This window comes from Hypanus sabinus, chromosome 3 (genome assembly GCF_030144855.1).
Source record: "Hypanus sabinus isolate sHypSab1 chromosome 3, sHypSab1.hap1, whole genome shotgun sequence".
Classification (NCBI taxonomy): Eukaryota; Metazoa; Chordata; class Chondrichthyes; order Myliobatiformes; family Dasyatidae; genus Hypanus; species Hypanus sabinus.
Genome location: NC_082708.1, coordinates 49,376,104 through 49,397,230, shown reverse-complemented (window position 1 = coordinate 49,397,230; position 21,127 = coordinate 49,376,104). Strand labels below are relative to the sequence as shown.

At 38.7% G+C, this 21,127-nt stretch overlaps 1 protein-coding gene across 4 annotated transcripts in view; it reads left to right on the top strand.

Moving 5' to 3' along the window:
• atm (ATM serine/threonine kinase) overlaps positions 1-21,127 on the top strand; it is a 179,380-nt gene that overhangs the window by 140,141 nt on the left and 18,112 nt on the right. For all 4 annotated transcript variants that reach the window (XM_059964267.1, XM_059964266.1, XM_059964269.1 and 1 more), the window contains 7 exons: positions 3,557-3,673; positions 5,934-6,083; positions 7,981-8,146; positions 11,060-11,146; positions 12,217-12,331; positions 12,441-12,504; positions 16,858-17,006. In XM_059964267.1, coding sequence (XP_059820250.1) covers positions 3,557-3,673; positions 5,934-6,083; positions 7,981-8,146; positions 11,060-11,146; positions 12,217-12,331; positions 12,441-12,504; positions 16,858-17,006 — 848 coding nt within the window. The remainder of the gene's footprint in view (positions 1-3,556; positions 3,674-5,933; positions 6,084-7,980; positions 8,147-11,059; positions 11,147-12,216; positions 12,332-12,440; positions 12,505-16,857; positions 17,007-21,127) is intronic.

The following is a 21,127-nucleotide window of genomic DNA, read 5'->3' as shown; positions in this document are numbered from 1 at the left end:
ACAAAAGAGGCTGAGATGTGACATGAGAAAAGTGATAAAATTATGAGAAATAGATAGAGCAAGAATTTGTTTCCTATGTAGAGCTGACTAAAACTAGAGAGAGGAGGATTAAAGGGGATCTGAGGGAAAGATTGTTACACACACACAAAGTAGTTGGTATTTAGAATGAACTGCCATAGGAGGCAGAGACTGTAACAACATTTATAAGGCAACAGAGGAGGAACTTAAATGAAAAGACATAGAAGGGCATGGAATTGATGCAGGCAGTAGGATTCGTATAGAAAGGTATGATGATCAGCATAGATATGGTAGACTGCAAAGGCCATTTCTGTGCTATACAACTCCATGACTATAAGATTTCTTAAATTTTCTTTCCTTTCAACTTTTGGGTCTTTGCAGCTTTTCTCCTCATACTCTGTAGCATTAATTCTCAAATGTTGTTAGAATTAAGACTATAAGTGTTGGAAACATGTAACCATTAGGTGAAACTGTCCTTTGGCATGAATTGCATAACTTAATCCAAAATTTGTTTGGAGATAGGAGTCAGAGGGTAATGGTAGACGGATGTTCCGATTGGAAATCTGACAAGTGGTATACCATAAGGGTCAATGTTGAGTCCTTTCCAGTTTGTGATGTACACTCAGTAGCCACTTTATTACATACATCTATACACCAGCTCATTAATGCAGATATCTAATCAGCCAGTTAAATAGCAGCAACCCAATGCATAAAAGCATGCAGACATGGTCAACAGATTCATTTGTTGTCTGGACCAAACATGAGAATGGGGAAGCGATATCTAAGTGACTTTGACCTTGGATTGATTGTTGGTGCCAGGCAAGGTGGTTTGAGTATCTCAGAAACTGCTGATCTCCTAAGATTTTCACACGTCTAGTGTTCACAGAGAATGGTGTGAAAAACAAGAAACATCCAGTGAGTGGCAGTTCTGTGGACAAAAATGCCTTGTTAATGAGAGAGGTTAGTTGAGAATGGATAGACTAGTTTAAGCTGACAAGCAGACAACAGTAACTCAAGTAACCACGCATTACAACAGTTGTGTGCAGAAGAGCATCTCTGAATGCATAAAATGCCAAACCTTGAAATAGATGGGGCCACAGCAGCACAGGACCAACCAGGTTCCATTTCCATACCTAATAAAGTGACTACTGAGTGTATATCAATGACATGGATGTGAATGTAGGAATTATGATTAGTAAGTTTGTGGTTGATGGTGTGAGTTGTGAAGAAGGTTGTCTTAGGCTACTGCAGGATATAGATCATTTGGAAAGTTGAGCAGAAGATTAGCTGATGGAATTTAATCCAGACTTGTATGAGCTGGTGCATTTTGGGAAGTCAAATAGGGATAAGATACATATTGTAAATGATGGGTCACGAAGGAATTTTGATGAACCCAGAGAACTAGGGCTCCAAGGGTGAATAATCCGATAAAGAGGGCATGTTTGCCTTCATAGATTGAGGCATAGAGTATAAGAGTTGCAATGTTATGTTGCAACTTCAAAACATTGATTACACTGGACAACAAATATTTTGTTTCCTAAATACTTTTGGGTGTATCTTATGGATTTTGGACTGCTGATCATGAAACTGACCATGAAAATACCCTCTCACGTGCTATTTATTTGAAATTGCCTATACATGTTATTTCAATTCATAAATCAAGTCAATTAAAATATTGCCCACAATGTAAGCCAAAAAATTAATTATCTTGTCCAGAAATGCCGGGGCATACTTAGGCAGTGCAGATGCTGCATGGCAGGACATGTTTTAGAATGGCTTTAAAAGCATCACACACACACACACATATTCTATGCATTGATTTTACATGCTATATTGGTTTGTGATCACGTTGATACACATGCTCTACATGCATAACATATTGTGTGTATTCATTATAGTAAAGTAACATCGTATTTTCAGGAGTATTTGTGGTAGCAAAATTTCTCACCAGTGTTTCAACAGCATGTTATATTTGTGGCAAGGGCACGCTTAAATTTCAAAGATGGAGCATGACTCTCATTAAGAAAGCGTATGAACTCTGCTTTGGGTGTGAAGCTGATGACTGAGACAAAGCGCCACATTTGTTGTGCAACTTGCGCTGTTGACCTTAGAGTTAAATCAGAGTTACTCAGAGGTCAGTGCGGATCGCCGTCCCGATGATGTGGTGAGAACAGAAGGATTATATGACAGTGACTGCTACTCCTGTCTGACCACTGTGTCTGGTTTCTCTGCTAAAAACAAGGAAACCCTTGAATAGCCCAATTTCCCTTCAATCATTAGACCTGTGCCGCTAGCTGAGTCTTCCAGTACCGAAGCCACCAGAGATAAGGAGTCTAGAGGAGGAAGACGAAGATACTATGATTCATGAGCCAGGAATAGAAAACAAACTGATACTGATACAGATTTTGAACCCTTTGTGTTAAGTGAGCCTCATCTGATAACTCAATCTGAATTAAGTGACCTGGTCAGAGACACTGGGCTTGTCAAAGGCAAAAGCAGAATTACTGGGTTGAAGGCTGCAAGGATGGGATCTCCTGTCACCAGACACAAAAACTTCTTTGAGACAGATGTTTCCCAGAATAACTGATGCCAGGATTAAGGAAGGCATTTTTATTGGCCCACAAATCAAACAGGTCATCAGTGACAGGCAATTCAAAGAACATGTAGTGGGACTGGAGGAAATCGCATGGGAGGCATTCATGGTTATTGTTGAAAAATTTCTTGGCAACAACAGAACACCAAATTATGTACAGCTGGTTGATTACATGCTTCAAGCATAGAAAACATGAAGTGCAACATGTCATTAAAGAATAATTTTCTGCATTCCCATTTAGACTTCTTCCCTGCAAATCTTGGCACCGTCAGTGATGAGCATGGTGAAAGGTTTCACCAGGATATTGTGGTCATGGAAAAACGGTATCAGGGCAACTAGAATCCATCAAAGCTACTGATTATTGTTGGACACTTAAGTGAGAAGCCTCAGACACTGAGTACAAGCAAAATCATCAACAAAATCATCAAAATTCATCAACAAAACACTTTTAGCTTAGTTGACTATAGCAAATGATCAACACCGTTATGCAGTTAAACACGTTATATTCAATAAAAGTTAATTTCTTGCTTCTCCAAATTCCTATGTGATACAAGTAGTCTGAAATTATATTTGTGTTCAGCTTCAAGCAGTCTATCATAATCACAAATAAATTCTGAGGAAGCAACAATTTCAAAAATAAATGCTGTCCAGAGTTATGATTATGCCACACTTGGAGCATTGCATGCCTAATCACAATTCTTAGGAAGGAATTGATTGGGCTGGAGAAAATGCAGAATTACAATGAGTACTTACTTGATGGCCAGCTAAATAGAATGGCATAAAGAGCCTGTTTATTTGCTCTTTGACTCAATGACTATATCGGGTGATTTCCTCCATTAAAAGCACTAAAATTATATAATGCAAAATGTTATAGGATTAATTAGATACAAGAGATGGAATGATGTGTTGTAGCCTGGCAATAAAAATTGCTCCTATTTTCCCCAGGGTCGGGATGATCTGCGACAAGATGCAGTAATGCAGCAGGTTTTTCAGATGTGTAATTCACTTTTGGAAAAGAATTCAGAAACCAGAAAGCGAAAGCTAACTATTCGCACATACAAGGTAAAACTATTTTAAGTGGATATAAAGCAAGTACTTGTTTATTTAGTACCTTCAGAACATCGCAAAAGACTTTATTGATGTTGCTTGGAGAAAATATTATACAGGATACCACCATTGCTTCCCTATTCTTTTAATTAATGCCATAGGATTTTTTACATCTACCCAAGAGAGCTGAATAACCTTAATATAGCTTCTGAAAGTGTGGTATTTCCTCAGTCAGCACTGGAATATCATATGAGACTATTGTACTCAAATCCCAGGGATTTAAAGACACAAAAGCTGGCGTGCTGGATGATATTAAATTGTTAGTACCAATGAATGAGCCATCAGTCACCTAGGTTCCTCCTATTTCTTTTTTAAACAATATAAACTATTATAAATATAATTTGTTTTAGTAAGTGCACATTCTCTTTCTCCTTAGCCACCAAGTTACTTACCTGAACTTACATTGCATCCTCAAGTTTTATGTTCGCCTTACTGAATCCCTTTCAAAAATGTTCTCTGTTTGTCAGTCCTGCTTTTTTAATCACATTCCCGTTAAACTGCTGTGTCTGGACTTCTCCTTTCTGACATCTTATCTTGATTATACTCCAAATAATTATTCACAACCTTTTTCTTTTTAATAAAGTGCACTTAATCATCAAATTTCACCTCCAACACTTCTTAACAGTTTAGAATTTATGGTTCAATTCTTTTTTACCCAGTCTTTGCCTGATCATCTACAGCAAAGGAAGTCAACCTTTTTTATGCCATGTACCTTTACCATTAACTGTCCCTAGACCCGTTGTTGCTGGTTCCCCAGTGTATCAAGTTTTGAAATTTTCATTCTTGACTTCAACCTCCCCCACCCTGTTCCTCGTCCTCCCCCACTCCAAATTTCACAATCAACACAAGCTGCTAATCTCAGTAAATTCACTGCTTGCAATCCTGCTTACTCTACTCTTTTCTGTTGTCCTCTCCCCCACCCCACCCCCACCATTCAGTTATGGGCATTCAGCTAATTAGGTGCATACACAACTTTTTCTTGTCCTGTTTAGGTTTTGTGCAAAAGGAGAAATTAACCCTGGAGCAATTTTTTTCAGGGTTGAGATTATTTGGCTGTAAACCCTTCATTAGATTGACCATATCCTAATCATTTTCATATGGCACACCTATTGTGTAGAGGTTCATCTTTCCTTCACCATCATTTCTTATAAACTAAATGTGTACAACTTGGTATTTTTCAATGTAATTTTTTAAGCCAGCCCCCTGATAAAATACTGGAATCCTTGGCCAAAGCCTCTCCTATCCTGGAGTAAGTTAATGTGCCCTTCCATTCAACTAAAGAAGGTTCCATTGTGTAGAGCATGGAAGGTCTATATAAGTAATTAGAAGCTGACGGTGTTAGCACTTGTGCCAGCTAATCAGCCCAGGACATTCAATCTTCACAAGGGGAACTGAAGCCCCTTAATTACTTGAACACATCTTACTGACATAGCCCTATGTCCATATTCATATGATCTAATTTGGCTAGCATGAAACAACCAGGACTTCATTAGCAGGGTCTCCCAACAGTTTTGTAGAAGCCCTCTCCAAAGCCTAGACAGCTAGCATCCATATCCCCAGATCAGGCAGCTATCAAAGCTGTGGTTTTTAATGCCTTTGATGGTGACTAATACTCAGAAACATCTCACACTATTAAAAGTAAACTGGGCAATTAACAGATGTATTTTTAGTTATTTTAAAGTAAAATTTGTTATAAATAGGTGTAATTAATTAATTTTGATTGTTTAATATTTTTAAATCTTTTTTCAAGAAAAGGAATTTGCCTTTTCCTTTCCCTCCCTGTATTCCTGGTATCTTTATTGAAATCTTAAACTTGTAAATCTGGCAGAGGCTGCAAGAGCTGTTTGCTCAATATAAATGCAGGATTGTTACCGCTTTACTCCATGCAGAATTCAGTCATAGAGTGACTTGATGTATACAGTGTTCCCTTGTCACCAAATTAGTTAAGGACTTCAGCATTTGACTACATATATTGAAATCACTTGTATCATTTCATTTAAAATTGCCAATTTCCAGGCCAGTAAACTGGTCATATCCAAAAATGGCCCTCGGAATAGTAATTCTAATGCATTTATGTTTAGAGATTTAAAACAAAAAATAGTTTAATTAAATTTAAAGTGATTTGAATTTTATTTCTTTGCTGACTGATCCACCTGTAATCCTCGTGCAGTATAGTGACAAGTTATGTATCTGAATGTATTGCCTTCTTGGGAAGGTCATTCCTCTTTCTCAGAGAAGTGGCATCCTTGAATGGTGTACAGGAACCATGCCCATTGGGGAATATCTGGTTGACCCAAATAAAGGAGCTCATAAGAGGTATCGACCAAAAGACTCAAGTAGCCTAGAATGCAGGAAAAAAATGTCGGTAAGTTACAACAAATTGATGATTCTGACAAACCTTTTATTTAAGTATTTTGCACTATTCCAACATAGTTTGGACATTGGTCATGTATCCAGGTGCATCTCTGTCTTAGGTATTTAATATTAAACTGGGTCTGTTTTCTACACAAGCACAATCGGATTGCTTTTCACCAATTCCTAAAACTCTGGCACCCATATTAGCAAGGGCTTCAGAAAGAAAAGATGGGAATAAACTGACCTAACCCATCAAGATCAGTGCCAGTATCAAAGTAGCTACAAAAATATGTTTAGTATAAGTAGTCCAAAAGACCATGGCTGGAAAAATCATACATTTATATACAGCACAGAAATGAATTAGTGTACCATCAGCCACTAAACAATACTCATTTTATTTAGAAATAGGAGCAGAATAGGCCCTTCCCAGGCTTTGAGCTGCGCTGCCTGGCGACATCTGACAACCTCCGATCAAGTCCTAACCTAATCTCAGGGCAATTTACAATGATCAATTAGCTACTAACTGGTGCGTCTTTGGACAGTGGGAGGAAACCCGAGCACCCAGAGAAAACCACGTGTTCCACGGGAAAGAAGTACAGACACAACAGATACCGGGACTGAACTCCAAGCTCGGATACACAGGGGTGTAATAGCACGCACTACAATAGCGCCATTCATTAGCTACTAGTGTACGATACTATGCCTGTGATACCCTATATGCAAAAATCCGTAGAGAAATTAGGCAAATCATCATGTTTAATGCCACTGCTGCACATGGAGTTGAAAGTACACAAAATAAAAAAGTGTGGGCCTCAACCAGGATAGAAGGTCTTGAGGAAAGGAAGGATTTCCATTTGAGCACTTCACAGAGGGGAAGACTAAGCTGATTTACTTTCAGGTAACGATAAGAATGGATTCTTCTCCAGTACTGCAGATTTCTTGGCATTGCGCAGATGAGACCTTCTACTTTGAGGAAGTCAGTAACATAGATGGACCTGCCTCTGCCTTCATATTTCTACTGATGTACCGTGGAGGGCATTCTGACGGGTTGCATCACTGTCTGGTATAAAACATAGAATAGTACAGTACATTACAGCACCAATTCACTGGATCAGAAAACGCTGTGGAGGGTTATAAACTCAGCCAGCTCCATCATGGGCATTACCTTCCACACCATCAAGGACATCCTCACAAGACAATGCCTCAAGAAGGCAGCGTCCATCATGAAGGATTCTCACACAGGACGTGGCCTCTTCTCAATACTACCATCAGGGAGGAGATACAAGATGCACACCCAACATTTTAGGAAGTTTCTTCTCTGCCATCAGATTTCTGAATGGTTCATGAACACTACTTCACTATTTTGCCTGCTTTTTACATTATTTATGTTTAATATTATTGTAATTTATAATAATTTTTATGTATTGCTGCTGCAAAACAAATTATACACATGTTAGTAATAACATACCTGTTAATTCTGACTCTAGCAAATGCCTTTTGCAATCCAGTTACCTTTATCTACCTCACTACTTCCAACAGCTGTTCCCTTGAGAAACACTGATTTAGAAGCACCAATTGTAGTCCAGCTAGTAATAAAAAGCCATCTGGTTCACTTATCACCATATGGAAGAAAGTCTCTCTTTCATATCTAGTATAACCTATGTGTGTTTGCAAGCAACACAAGAAACATTATGGACACTTCTTAAATGGTTTGTTAAATGTGAGATCGGTTGGTGAATATTAAAAACAGTGATGAAGATGAAGAAAAGGAGTATGTAACAGACAGGAATCTATGTGCCTACCTTGTTAATATCACAGGTGGTGGTAAAAATAAAAATGATCTTCAATAACTAAACATCAATAGAAGCACCAAATGCTGGACCATAAGATGCAACTTATCATTACAGGAAGCACAGAAACTGAGTTTTGAAGGTAAATATCAAGCCTTCATGGATGTCTGTATGAATTTCCGACCTGTCTTCCGATATTTCTTTATGGAAAAATTTTTGGATCCAGCTGTATGGTTTGAAAAGCGGCTTGGATATACTCGAAGTGTAGCTACATCTTCAATTGGTATGTCAGTGTTTGTTATTGCATTTTAAGTTATCAAAGTGGTTTTCAGATTACTTGATTATTACACAAAATGTAATTCTGGGGGGTTTTGTAGCCTACTTCATTTAGTATTTTCAAGATGTTGTATGTGTATTCTAAGTCCAATAGTAACATTCTTGGTCACAGAGCACACCTTTGGTCAGCAGGGGTTCCTCTGGTATGTGTCACAGTTTAATTTACACTGCTGCTGCATATTAGGTTATTCAGAGAAATTAATAGTGCTGGTCGACTGCACAGCGGGCTTACTTAGTCCAGAAATGGTTAATAATGGACTTCTGTTGATGTGACAGTTTGAATCTTGGTGTAACTAGAATTCACTAGTAACTAATTGTAGGAGGGGCTCTGTGTTATGAAAATAAAAGAACACTGTCGGGCAGAATTTGAAAGAAATCTGAAATAAACATAGACTTGCTGAGTGCTTCCAGTATTTTCTGTTTTTATTTCTGACCCTTTGTGTTATGTTCTAGCATGGTGAACATTCACTTAATACAGGAATTGAACTGGTGGTTTGAAAAGGTTGTTAAACAAATGTAAGCTTAGATTAATGTTTTCTTCGGCAGCAAGTTTTTAATGTCTCCCTCCTATTCAGTGGCAAAATAGAATGAATTTAGAGTGTTGGAACATCTATGTGAAAAAGCTCATTGTTCAATGAGTTTGGAGTGTGGCATGAAACTCTCATACCGGCTGCAGGGTTCGCCATGTAGCTGCCATCAAACTTTCACTGTTACAATGTGAAACAAGAATGTAGAGTCAGCATTGAAGGGACTACATGTTTATAGTTAATTCTTCAAGTACAAATTTGGGAATTAGCTTTCTGGAGAGGTGAGGTAGGGACAGATGATGCAGCAAGACATCGATGAGCAGACTGTTTAATAGAAACCTTCAGTAGGCACACCTTATATTATTATTCTCCATTCAGCTGTTCAGAATTGATCTCAGTGCTTCTAGTTCAACTGAGCGAAAAATCGAGTGAGTTCTTCCTGCTGGTTAGAATGTGTAAGTGGAGACATCAAGGGAAGAGTGGAGAGGACCTGCATTAGCTGTAAGGTTGCAAACACTGTGAACCTATTATGGCAACTTTATCCTGAGAGATTTATTCCCATGTGCATGAGGTTTGAAATCCGTGGGCTGATCCATGGAGAGAAGGTTAACCATTGCTTATGGTCCTGACTGAAAGGTGATTGAATCAGTGGAGTCCCTCATGATTATCAAGCTTTGGATCTTCTGTGGAACCACTTGCTGGTGAATTGGGTCCCCTCCCATATCATATCATGGGAAGCATCCTCTTCTAGCCAACCAGCTGTGCTGAGAACCTGTGCTTTTGGAATATTAGGTAGTAAGAAGCCTCTGACTGGGGAGATCCTTGGAAAGAGTGGGGTCTCCAGGTCTGACTGAGATCACTGTGGGATGAGAGGAGAGAGGTTTGCAATAAGAGGAGTAGTCAGAGAAATAATTCATTGTTCAGCTTTGTTGTCATAAAGCAGGGGTTCCCAACCTGGGGTCTGTGGATCCTTTGCTTAGTAGTATTGGTCCATAATATAAAAAAGGTTGGGAACCCCTGCTGTAGAGTGATATTGACACATTTTAGAAGGGTGGGGGTGGAAAGCAGGCTGCTTTAATTGTTAATTTTTTGACATTTTTTTAATTGCATCTTTTTTACCAAGTAATTGGCATGGAAGATCTTTCTGATATTTCTCAGTTGGTCCTCACTGAGCTGGAGAGGGTGGGCTTAAGTTCAAATGCTCAAAGTAATTTTATTAATATACAGTAAATATGTCACCATATACATTGAGATTTATTTTCTTGTGGGCAATCACAATAAATTGAAGAAACACTGTAGAATAAATGAAAGACTGCTCCGAACAATAAATGCTGAGAACCTGAGATGAAGAATCCTTGAAAGTGAGTCCAAAGGTTATGGGAACACTTCAGTGATGGAACAAGTGAAGTTGAGTGAGGTTATCATCCCCACTGGTTGAAGAGCCTGATGGGGTAATGACTGTTTCTGAACTTGATTACTTGGGTCCTAACACTCCTGTACCTTCTTCCTGATGGCAGCAGTGAGAAGAGAGCATGGCTGGATGGTTGGGGTCCTTGATGATGGATGCTGCTTTCCTGAGCCAGTGCTCAGTGGTGGGGAGCGCATGACTAGGCCATATCCACTACTTTCCTCCCCAAAATAGGACAGGGCTTTTGTTTCCCTGCTATTACATGAGAGAACCAAGAATTGTTAGGAGCCCAGCATGCTGAACCCAGGCAGAAATTTAGCTGCTGCTTCGGTAATCAGAGAGCACTGAACATTCTGGCCACACCCCTTGTGAGAGTCATGGCAGATATCATCTTGGACCAGACAGCTCTACTTTTAGCTTTAAGTTGTTCACCAGCCTTGCTTGAGATGTTTTTATCATGTTTCCTTGTCTCACTTTAGTTTCCTCCCTATCAAAAATGCTTCCTCTGATTTCAAATTTTTTGCAGCACTCCACTTACCTTCCATCTTCCCCCAAGCCATGGATTAAGTAAACTTTCTCTGACACTACTGATCAACAGAAATACTTCTGTTATTCCTCACTGCCTCTAATATTTCAAGATCAAAATATACCTTGTTGAATTACTATTCATATTCCCTAGGTTTGTTGTCTCCTCTTAGTTACTTTTTACATATCTCACAACTGTTTTATATAAAAGCTGCTGTATAAACATAAATTGGTTGTTCACTATTATGCCATGAATTGGAAAGAAATTGGAGGAAAAAAACAAATACACTGATCAATAATCTTAAGTTAGTCATGCTTGCAAAAATGTTACATAAAATAGATGTTGTAATTGCAGTTTATTGAGTATTCTGTTGCTTTACTGGAATTTTCTATATTGCAGTATGCTACATTGTTGGTCTTGGTGACAGACATGTACAAAACATCCTCATTGATGAAGAGTCAGCTGAACTTGTGCATATAGACCTAGGTAAGCGTTTCATAATCATAACATTCTCATATGTACTGTTCAACATCTAGCAAGTTACTTATAACTACGAGAATATGCAAGAGAGTAAAGGATCACGTACCTGCAGTTTCCAGCAGATGAAGATCTCCACTAGGGCCTGAATGAGCGAAGTGCTAAGTCAGGTGTTAACTCAAAAATGAGTATATCGTCAATGAGGAATAAAGGAAATCTTCAAATCTCATAATAATCCACCAAAGAGCCATGATGCCAATTTCCAGTGCTGGAAGACAGATGGAGAAGGAAGGGTTAAAAAAGAAGAAGTATTCTTTCACCTTTGAAATGTAGTTAATGGGAACAGTAATTCCACTGACTGAAATTAAACTGAGAAAAATGATTTCTGAGACCAGTTACAAGTCAGACAGCATCCAAAATAAGAGGACAGGAGGACAAATTAATGAGCCAACTGATGCCTGAATTTCATTTAATAGCCAAAATTGGCTTGTGAGTTAAGTGTTAATTTAAAACCCTTGGGATCCATTGGGCTATTGGATAGTATGAAGTGAGATTATAGTTTTCTATAAGTGCCATCATCTGTAATATTTTTTTATATTATCCAATGTTAAGAGCAAGGAACTGTGATAGTAGAAAGCCCACATTACAAGTGGGTCATCACTCTACTTTTACAGGGACTAAACCATTAAATGCAGTACATCACTATTTAGTGCTGAATACTCTTTGAATGAGAGAAAATATTGACCTAAAATGTACATTTTTTTGCTTGAGCGGTTTCAATTTGTTTCTCTCACCCACAGTGCTAGAGGTAACATTACTTCCTTCAGAGATGTCATGCAGTAACTTTGTCTGAATGAAGCCTAAGTTAGCAAAATGTTAGCTGTGTGCGACCACCTTTTAAAATAAAAGTTTTTGTTTTGAACTATTTAGGCCCATGGAGGGCCATATGAGCACTCTAACTAGAAGCATCAGCTATGGAAAATTAAAGGGATGCATAGAACTATGAGAATTTTATTAATGGTTAAGCTAAAATGCAGCTTTTTCATCTGATTTTTTATACATCTGTTTTCTTTCAATAGGGGTTGCCTTTGAGCAAGGTAAAATTCTTCCTACACCAGAAACTGTTCCATTCCGTCTAACTAGAGACATTGTTGATGGAATGGGCATCACTGGAGTGGAGGGTGTTTTCAGGAGGTAAGGAATACTTCTGTAAAGAATACCTTCTTCACGTTGTTATTTATATTAACAAGTAATTTAAAAACTATAAAACTCCAGTAATATTTTGTGATACTCCATTTTACAGATGTTGTGAAAAGACAATGGAGGTTATGCGAAATTCCCAGGAGGCCTTACTAACAATCGTTGAGGTAACTCTATCAAACCTCTTGCTTTATTGCTGCAATAAATGGTACACTTCCACTTCCATTCTTATCTCAAATGCTATATAAAAAGGAGTTCACGGATTTGATTGTCTACAAGTTGAGTTGATCGCCTTCAGTTTGTTAATACAACCATGTTTATGCAGTTTCTCCCTCACTTTCTTCCCCACACTGCCTTATTCTCGCTAATGAAATTAATACCATATTGTTTTCCATTCTTCCATCTTACTCTGTGAGTACTCAGTCTCTAATTTGCCTTTCCTATTAAGATCATGCAGGAGTTGACTTCCAGCTCCTTTTCTTTCTCTTCTGAAACTTCTTGTTTGAAATCCTTCAGTCTGACCTTTGTCCATCTCCCATGCTGAAATGATCATCTCTCTGATCAAAGTGCGCAACTCTGAGGAAGTATATAAAATCCACTTTTTGTTGTTCATTATAGCTGAATGTGTCATTCTTCATAAGTACTTCTCTCAGTCAGCTCCATCGGATTTCCCTTGCATGAATTCATTACCATCTATCAAAATTTTTTTTTCTCCCTTTCCCTAGCCCCATTCATTCATTTTGGAGCCCATCAAAAGTTTTGCATTGACAACTTCCTTTACATCATCTATAAACTTACCTTAGCCAATTGACTTGCTGCTTTGTTGTTAAATTGCTTGTCTGATAGGAAATCAGAGCAAGTCACGACTTCCCTCTGAACTTCAAGAAGTTTTTAGCCTCATTAGTATTTTATTCTAATATGCCATTGAATGAAATCCATCAACAGATCATTTGCATTTTGGTATTCTGTTTTACCTTAGGCTGAATTTTATATGTTACATTCCATTGTTTTCACTTATACATCCACGTCATTAGCCAACTGCCACAATTTCAATCACATTGTCTTGTCACCTTCAAACATACCTACTCCTACAATCTTACTTAGTTTCCCAATCTCCTTCACGTATAAAATTAAACTTGTCCAAAACTGCTGCCCTACTCTGAATCTTAATTAACCAGAGACTCGGCCCCATTCTCAGGCACCCTTGAATGAGAATCTCTTCCCTAAAGAAGGGTTTTCAATGCCTAGTCCCACTACATCCCAGCAATAACACCTGCTCCACATTGTTCTATGGATTCTCTGTACAGTCCCATTCCTGGTAACAACCTTCTCCTTTCTGGATCTCTTAACTCTTTTCCAAAGTCCTTGCTGTCTTTCCAAAATTCTCAAATTTATTATCAAAATACACATGTGTCACCATAATAACCCTGAGATTAATTTTCTTGCGGGTATTTATGCTAAATACGAGAAACGCAACAGAATCGAAAGACCGCACCCAAAAGGACGGGCCAACAACCATCGAGCAAAAGACAACAAACTGCAAATACAGAAAGAATGAAAAATAAATAATAACAATGAAACGCAAGTATCTGGGTATCAACAAGCAGAGAAAATCGATAATAGTGCAATAAAGGGAAAACATTTGACAGAATCTACTCCAAGGCTTAAGAAAAACTGAGCGAATAGTAAAAAAATTAACAAAAATTAAACACTTTCGCTATACCCATATTAAAGTATTCTTTTTGCATAATATCTTGGTTTAAAGTTGATCTGGAATATTTACAAAGAAAATAATGATAGATTTTAGGAAAAACTATATACTAGAAGGGGATCAATTATTAACTTCAAACTTCCTGCCTAATCACTCAGAGAGTTGAACTGCACGTGCGTGTAATGAAAGCTGTATAACTCATCTCCTTCTACCTTAGACCATGAACTTATTAATCATCCCTGTTGTGGACACTTCCTGGAGGTCCGAGATCCACAACTGCTGGACTGCGGGTGTAAATGCAGGAGGGGACTGTATTGAAAAATAAATGTGCTAGGTGACTCCTTCTACTGTAGGCCACAAACTTATCAATCACCGCCCCCCCCCCCCCCCCGATATTTTCATCAACAAAAACAGACTCAGCGCTCCATGCAAGCATAAGCAATTCTGATAGGAAGTACACACTATTAAACATAAGTGAAAACATAATCCAGAAAATGAAGAAATTATCACTACAGAAGAAAAAAGTTAACCAGTAGAAGAGTATGACCCTGCATGGAAGACATCCCCATGATCTGAGTGGACTAGATGTCAACAAGGAAGTGTTGAATGCCTGGCTCAGAGTTGAAGACCTCTTCCCAGAAACAGGGATTCCTTGTGGCAATACAGCACTAGGTGGTTAACACAAAAAAATTCAAAAGTACATAATAAAAAAACTAACAAATTCAAGACAATATATGCAGAAAGTGCCAAGAGAAAGCAGAAACAATCCAACATATTACAGAATCCTGTAGGAATTTAACTCAATCTGATTACATATGCAGACACAATGAAGTGACAAACATTCATCAAAATCTTGCTTTAAGATACAAATTCATAATAGACACCATAACTAACTGTAAATACAAGCCTGATCAAGTTTTAGGAGTCAAATAAAAAACATATATAACAAATTATATTATGACTGATCTATTATTACAAATAGAACAATCTTTAATAACTATTCAGATACAGTATTACAGGATAAACAAGCAAGAACAACTTACTTAATAGATAAAGCCACTCCAAGCACATGTAACATACAGAAATCAACAAGGGAAAAGCACCAGAAATATGCTGAATTAAAAGAGGAAATTGAAAGATTATGGAATGTGAACAGGATATACTTTGTTCCAATAGTAGTATTCACAACTGGTATCATCCCAAACTCGCTAGCATACCATTAACAAATTAGGCCTACAGAGCAATATTTACATAAATCTTCAGAAAGCCACAATACTAAACACCACTAGAATAGTCCAAAATTTCTAAGCAGTTGAGAAATGAGTTTGTTTGGCTATGCCCGTACAGGTTTTACCAGCTTGAACTAGAAAAAGAAATACAATAATAATAACAACAACAACAAATAAGCAATAAATATCAAGGACATGAGATGAAGAGTCCTTGAAAGGAAGTCCATAAGTTATAAGAACAGTACAATGATGGGATGAGTTAATTAGAGGGAAGTTATCCTGTTTGGTTCAACAGCCTGATTATTGAAGGGTAATAACTGTTACTAAACCTGGTGATGTGGGTCCTGAGTCTCTTGTACCTTCTCCCATATGGCAGCAGTGAGAAGAGAGCATGGTCTGGATGGTGGGAGTCTTTGATGATAGATGGTGCTTTCCTGCAACTGCACTCAGTATAGATGTGCTCAGAATAGCTCGACCCATGATGGACTAGGCTACTTCTTGTAGGCATTTCCTTTCAAGGGCATTGGCGTTTCCATATCAGGCCGTGATGCAATGAGTCAATATAGTCTGCACCGCACACCTACAGAAGTTTGTCAGAATTTTAGATAACATGCCAAATCTTCGCACACTTCTGAGAAAGTAGAGACGCTGCCATGTTTTCTTCATAATGGCACTTACATACTGGACTCAGGACAGATCCTCTGAAATGATAACACTGAGAAATTTTAAGTTGCTGACCTACTCCATCTCTGATTCCCTCCCATTGAGGCCTGGCTCGTGTACCTCTGGAACCCTCCTCCGAAGTAAAAAATCAGCTCTTGATCTTGCTGACATTGAGTGAGTGAAGTTATTGTGGCAGCCAGATTTTCAATCTCTCTCCTATATGTAGATTTGTCACCATCTTTGATTCAGCCAATGGCAGTGTCCGCAGCAAGCTTAAATATGACATTGTGGCTGTGCTTAGCCTCACAGTCATAAGTTTAAAGCAGGTAGAGTATGGGCCTAAGCACATAGATCTGTGATACACCTGTGCTGATGGAGATTGCGGAAGAGATGTTGCCAATCCAAATTGACTGGGGTCTACAGATTTGGAAATTGAAGATCCATTTGCACAAGGAGGTATTGAGTATTGAGGCCTATGTTTTGAAGCTTATTGATTAGTTTTGAGAGGATGTCAAACTAGTCAATGAAGAGCATTTTGATTCTACAAGTTTCAAAGAAAAGTATATGACCCTTTTGCAACTACCTGGTTTTCTGCATAAATCAGTGCAGAAAATCATGTAATTACAGAGGGTTCACAAACTTTCTTGCAACTGTATGCATCTTCACTGTCCAGATGTTCCAGGGATGAGTGAAGAACCAATGAAATAACATCTGCTATTGACCTGCTGGTCTTTTTAAGTAATTACAGCATTGAATAATTTTGTCACAGTCAGTGTACCTTGTTTGAGGCTGTAAGTGCCAATAAAGTTAGTAAATCATTAATGTCAATTCAAAATGAAAGGGGATTTTTTTTTTTTATCAAGACATACCACTGCTCTTAGTTATGAGAATCTATCATACCTATCCTTGCTCTCTAGGTGCTGCTGTATGATCCTCTTTTTGACTGGACCATGAATCCTTTAAAAGCACTTTACCTACAACAGAGACCTGAAGAAGATGCAGACCTTCACTCTACACTGAACTCCACTGTGGCTGGAGAAGATACAGAATGTGATGGAAAGACTATGTAAGAATCAACATGATTTTGAAATATACAATGATCAATGTCAAAGTTACTTAGCTCAAAACGTCAACTGTATACTTTTCCATAGATGCTGCCTGGCCTGCTGAGTTTCTCCAGCTTTTTGTGTATATTACCTCATTGTTACGAATTGTATTAAGGAGCAGAATATTCCGTAGGTTGAGCAAAATGGGCTAATTTGACAAGCAGGTGCTAGGAATAAAGTAAAATTCATTAAATTATTTTTTAAATTGGTAGAAAGACAGAGTTAACTGGGATTGTGGAGATGAGGGACAGAAAGTGTCAGATCACAATTTTTGTGCATTATGTTACCAAGCTTCTCAATACACCCAGGGCATTAACTTTATTTCCAGGATTCACAGCCACTTAGTTTTGTTACGGATTCAAGCAACAATAAATATATGAGTTAGGCAAGGGTTTTTATAACAAACAACATGTTTATTAAACACTGAAATCAAACCCCCCCAAAGTAAACAAATCACTAACGTAACCGGAAATCAGCTGCTGTGCAGCAGCTTAAACAGTTCTTAAAGCAATGAAGCTTAAACAGTTCTTAAAGTGATGTTGCCAAAACAGTTCTTCAAAGTAATTTTGCAAAAGTTCAAAATGCTCACAGTCCATTCAAGGGAGAGACTTTTTAAGACGATTTAAATTCACTTTCACGTCGTGTTGCTTCGGTTCCCAAATCGAACTTTTCTCATGGAGAATTTACGTAACGAAACGGCTTAAAGGCACTGACCTTTCCTTTACAACACTGTACTCAATCCTTTCTGCTATTTCGCAGGGATTAACACGAGAACAGTCAATGAATTCCTTCCGAATAAGGATCAAACAAGGTCAAACCTGTTTCACCGTCGAAATCGATTCTCCTTGATCTTTTAACTCCCGAACTCTGATCTTCACTCTCCACTGATTCTCAACTAGCAGTATTATAAAGAAACTGCTGGCAATGACCTTTTAAACTTTAGGCATTAGATAAAACTTCATCTTTCAACTAAACTGCGTCATAACATTAAATCACGCAGTGGCATGAAGTCGACATGGCAAATCCAGCCACGAACTGCCCCTCCTCATAGGGAGGGGTCCTCCTTTTATACCCTGTAAAAAAAAAACCTGTCACATGACCTCTGCTGGCGGGAAAATGATGTCACTCCACCATCACAAGACCATTACCTCAAGTCCAGTATAGCTTCAACCCCAGTCACATGACAAGTACACCACTGTCACGTGTCACGGGTACGTAACAGTTTAAACTTACGAAAGGACAATATACAGTTCTCACTTTAGCATTGGTTTTGAAAGGAACTTTGCAAGTGTGAAAGTTTGTAGACTTGGGAGTTGATAGCAAAGACAAGGAGAGTAGCAATATTCTATCAAAACTAATATTTTACTAGTCAGCCCCTATCTTTGGTGAATACAAAGAGATTGTAGGTGTTTTACATTTTACAACTAAGTGTTTATTTTCATGCATCTAAAGAATTGAATCTTACTTGCTGTTACAGTGTCTGCTTTTGGGAAGGGCAAACATTGCTATTTGCTGAATTGGTTTGGATTGGTGGCAGGAAAAGGGAATTTGACATTTATATCTCTAATTAGTGGATGACCAAAACATCTGCTTCCCAGGTAGTGTTCTTTACTGCATCTTTTGCATTACCTGCACCTTCTTCCCGCGCTTTCAAATCTCACTACTGCATATTCTCATTTGAAATGCAACCAATCACCATCAGTCTTGGAGTCCACAGCCAGTGTGTTTAGGATACATCCATATCTGTCAAGCACCTGAAGCACATCTTCATTAAACAAGTACTGTGCATAATGAGATTTCTCATCAACAAGTGGTTTTGGTTCCAAGTTCCAAGACCTTTTTGGGGGGCTCCTCACTGGTGTAAAGAACCACATTTTAAGAGAGCATCCTTGTGAAAAAGAATCTAGTGCTTTCCCAGTGTATATGACAAATAAACTCTTCTCGGGGCTTCAAGCCGGGTGCAGATATCAATAATGACCGGCGTTTCAATGACAAACTCTGTCATCATCTTCAGGGATGATCCTAAAGAGTTTATTCATCATATACGCTTGAAAAGCACTAGAACATTTTTTTCCCCCACTTACTTACCTCTAAGGCAGGGGTCAGCAACCTTTACCTCTGAAAGAGCCACTTGGACCCGTTTCCCACAGAAAATAAAACACTGGGAGCCGCAAAACCCGTTTGACATTTAAAATGAAATAACACTGCATACAACGTTTTTTTTGCCTTTATGCTATGTATAAACAAACTATAATGTGTTGCATTTATGAAATTGATGAACTCCTGCAGAGAAAACGAAATTACATTTCTGCATGCAACAAAAACATTTTGAACTCCGAAAAAAAGACGTTGGGTTGAAGGTTACTTTTAAGTAAAATACTCAATGTCTATTTGAGTCCTTCTTGTATTTATGAAAAACGCCGAACTTAAATTTTCCGCCAGCAGCAAACCAAAAATAACGTCAGCCAGCTGTCAACCTGAAAAATAAAAGGACTATTTCAATGAACAACGAAAAAATATGAATATACGTAAAACAATAGGCAATTAAAATATTTATCATACTTGGTTAATTGGATTTCTGCTCCTGGACCTCAGCGCACAGCGTCTGCACATCAGGGCTGTATGACGTCACCTTCATCTTTACACAGGATCGCAAGCTGTCATCTGTGAGGCGTGCGCGGTTTGTTTTTAATAAAGTTCATGTTGGAGAACACCTGCTCACATACATATGTGGATCCAAAGATCGACAGGACTCCAAGCGCATACTTTTTAATGTTTACATAAATGTCGGGGAAAGCATTCTATGTTTCGAACACAAGTTTGTCCAGTTGGAGGAGGTTTTCAATATCACTCCTTTTGTGATTCTGAGCAAGAACGGCCTTCTGACAGGCAACATCTTCAAGGTCTGCTGTCAAGCGTCTAAACTTGGACACCCATATGTCTTCGTCGGCTATGTCGGCCAGTTCCATCTCAAGATCAGGTTTACTCACACCTGCCAATGCAGTCGTATTCAGTAGAGATGAATCGATGCTTAGGGAAGTGACCGGGAAGGATAATGTGTTTTTTTTTCCTCTCTGAACTCACAGAAGCGTTTCCCAAACGATGTTTGCATTGCGATAATTGCAGAATGTAAATACTCCGAATTTATCATGTCGTGACCTTGTTTGAACTCTCTCAAATTGGGGAAGTGAGACAAAGTGCCTTTCTGTCAATCTCTGGAAAGCACTGTCAACTTGCGCTCGAATGCCAAAACATCCTCCATCATGTGCAGGGCTGTGCGTCCTTTCCCCTGAAGAGCTGTGTTCAGCGTGTTCAGGTGCGCTGTCATGTCTACCATGAAGTGTAGCTTTTCCAGCCACTCTGGCTGTTCCAGCTCAGGAAAGGTGAGCCCTTTGCTGCCCAGGAAAGTTTTCACTTCTTCCAGACACGCGACAAAGCGTTTCAGCACCTCCCCTTTGGACAGCCACCAGACTTTGTTGTGCAGCAGGAGATCAGAATATGCGCTTTCCAGCTCGTCCAGCAACAAACGGAATTGACGGTGATTTAAACTTTTTGCCATTATTTTATTGACAATCTGAATGACAACATCCATTACTTCTGTGCATTCCGGAGGAAATGTTTGAGCGCACAGTGCCTCTTGGTGCAAGATGCAGTGAAAAGTCAGCAGCTTTCTGTCCAGCGACTTCTGCAGTAAAGCCACAAATCCCTTGGTGCGTTCCCGTCATATTCGGTGCCCTGACACCAGTAGCTACTGACACCAGATGGGTGGTCTTTATTCCTTTGGCTCTTAAACAATTCAAGACAGCCTCACAGATGTACTCCCCCCCTGTGTTTGGCCTTTTAGAGGTATCAACTCAATCATTTCTTCCTGTGGCCCGGCAGTTTACATACTGGCAGAACAGCGCTATTTGTTCAATATCAGCTTTGTCTTTAGACTCGTCACAGGCAATCGAGTAGGCCACAGCTGAATTGATGTCTTTAATTTGCTGTCTTGTGATGTCTTCTGCCATTTTTATGGTTCTGTCTTTGACAGTCTTTGCAGAGAGGGGCATATCCCTGATTTTCTGCACAATTTCACTCT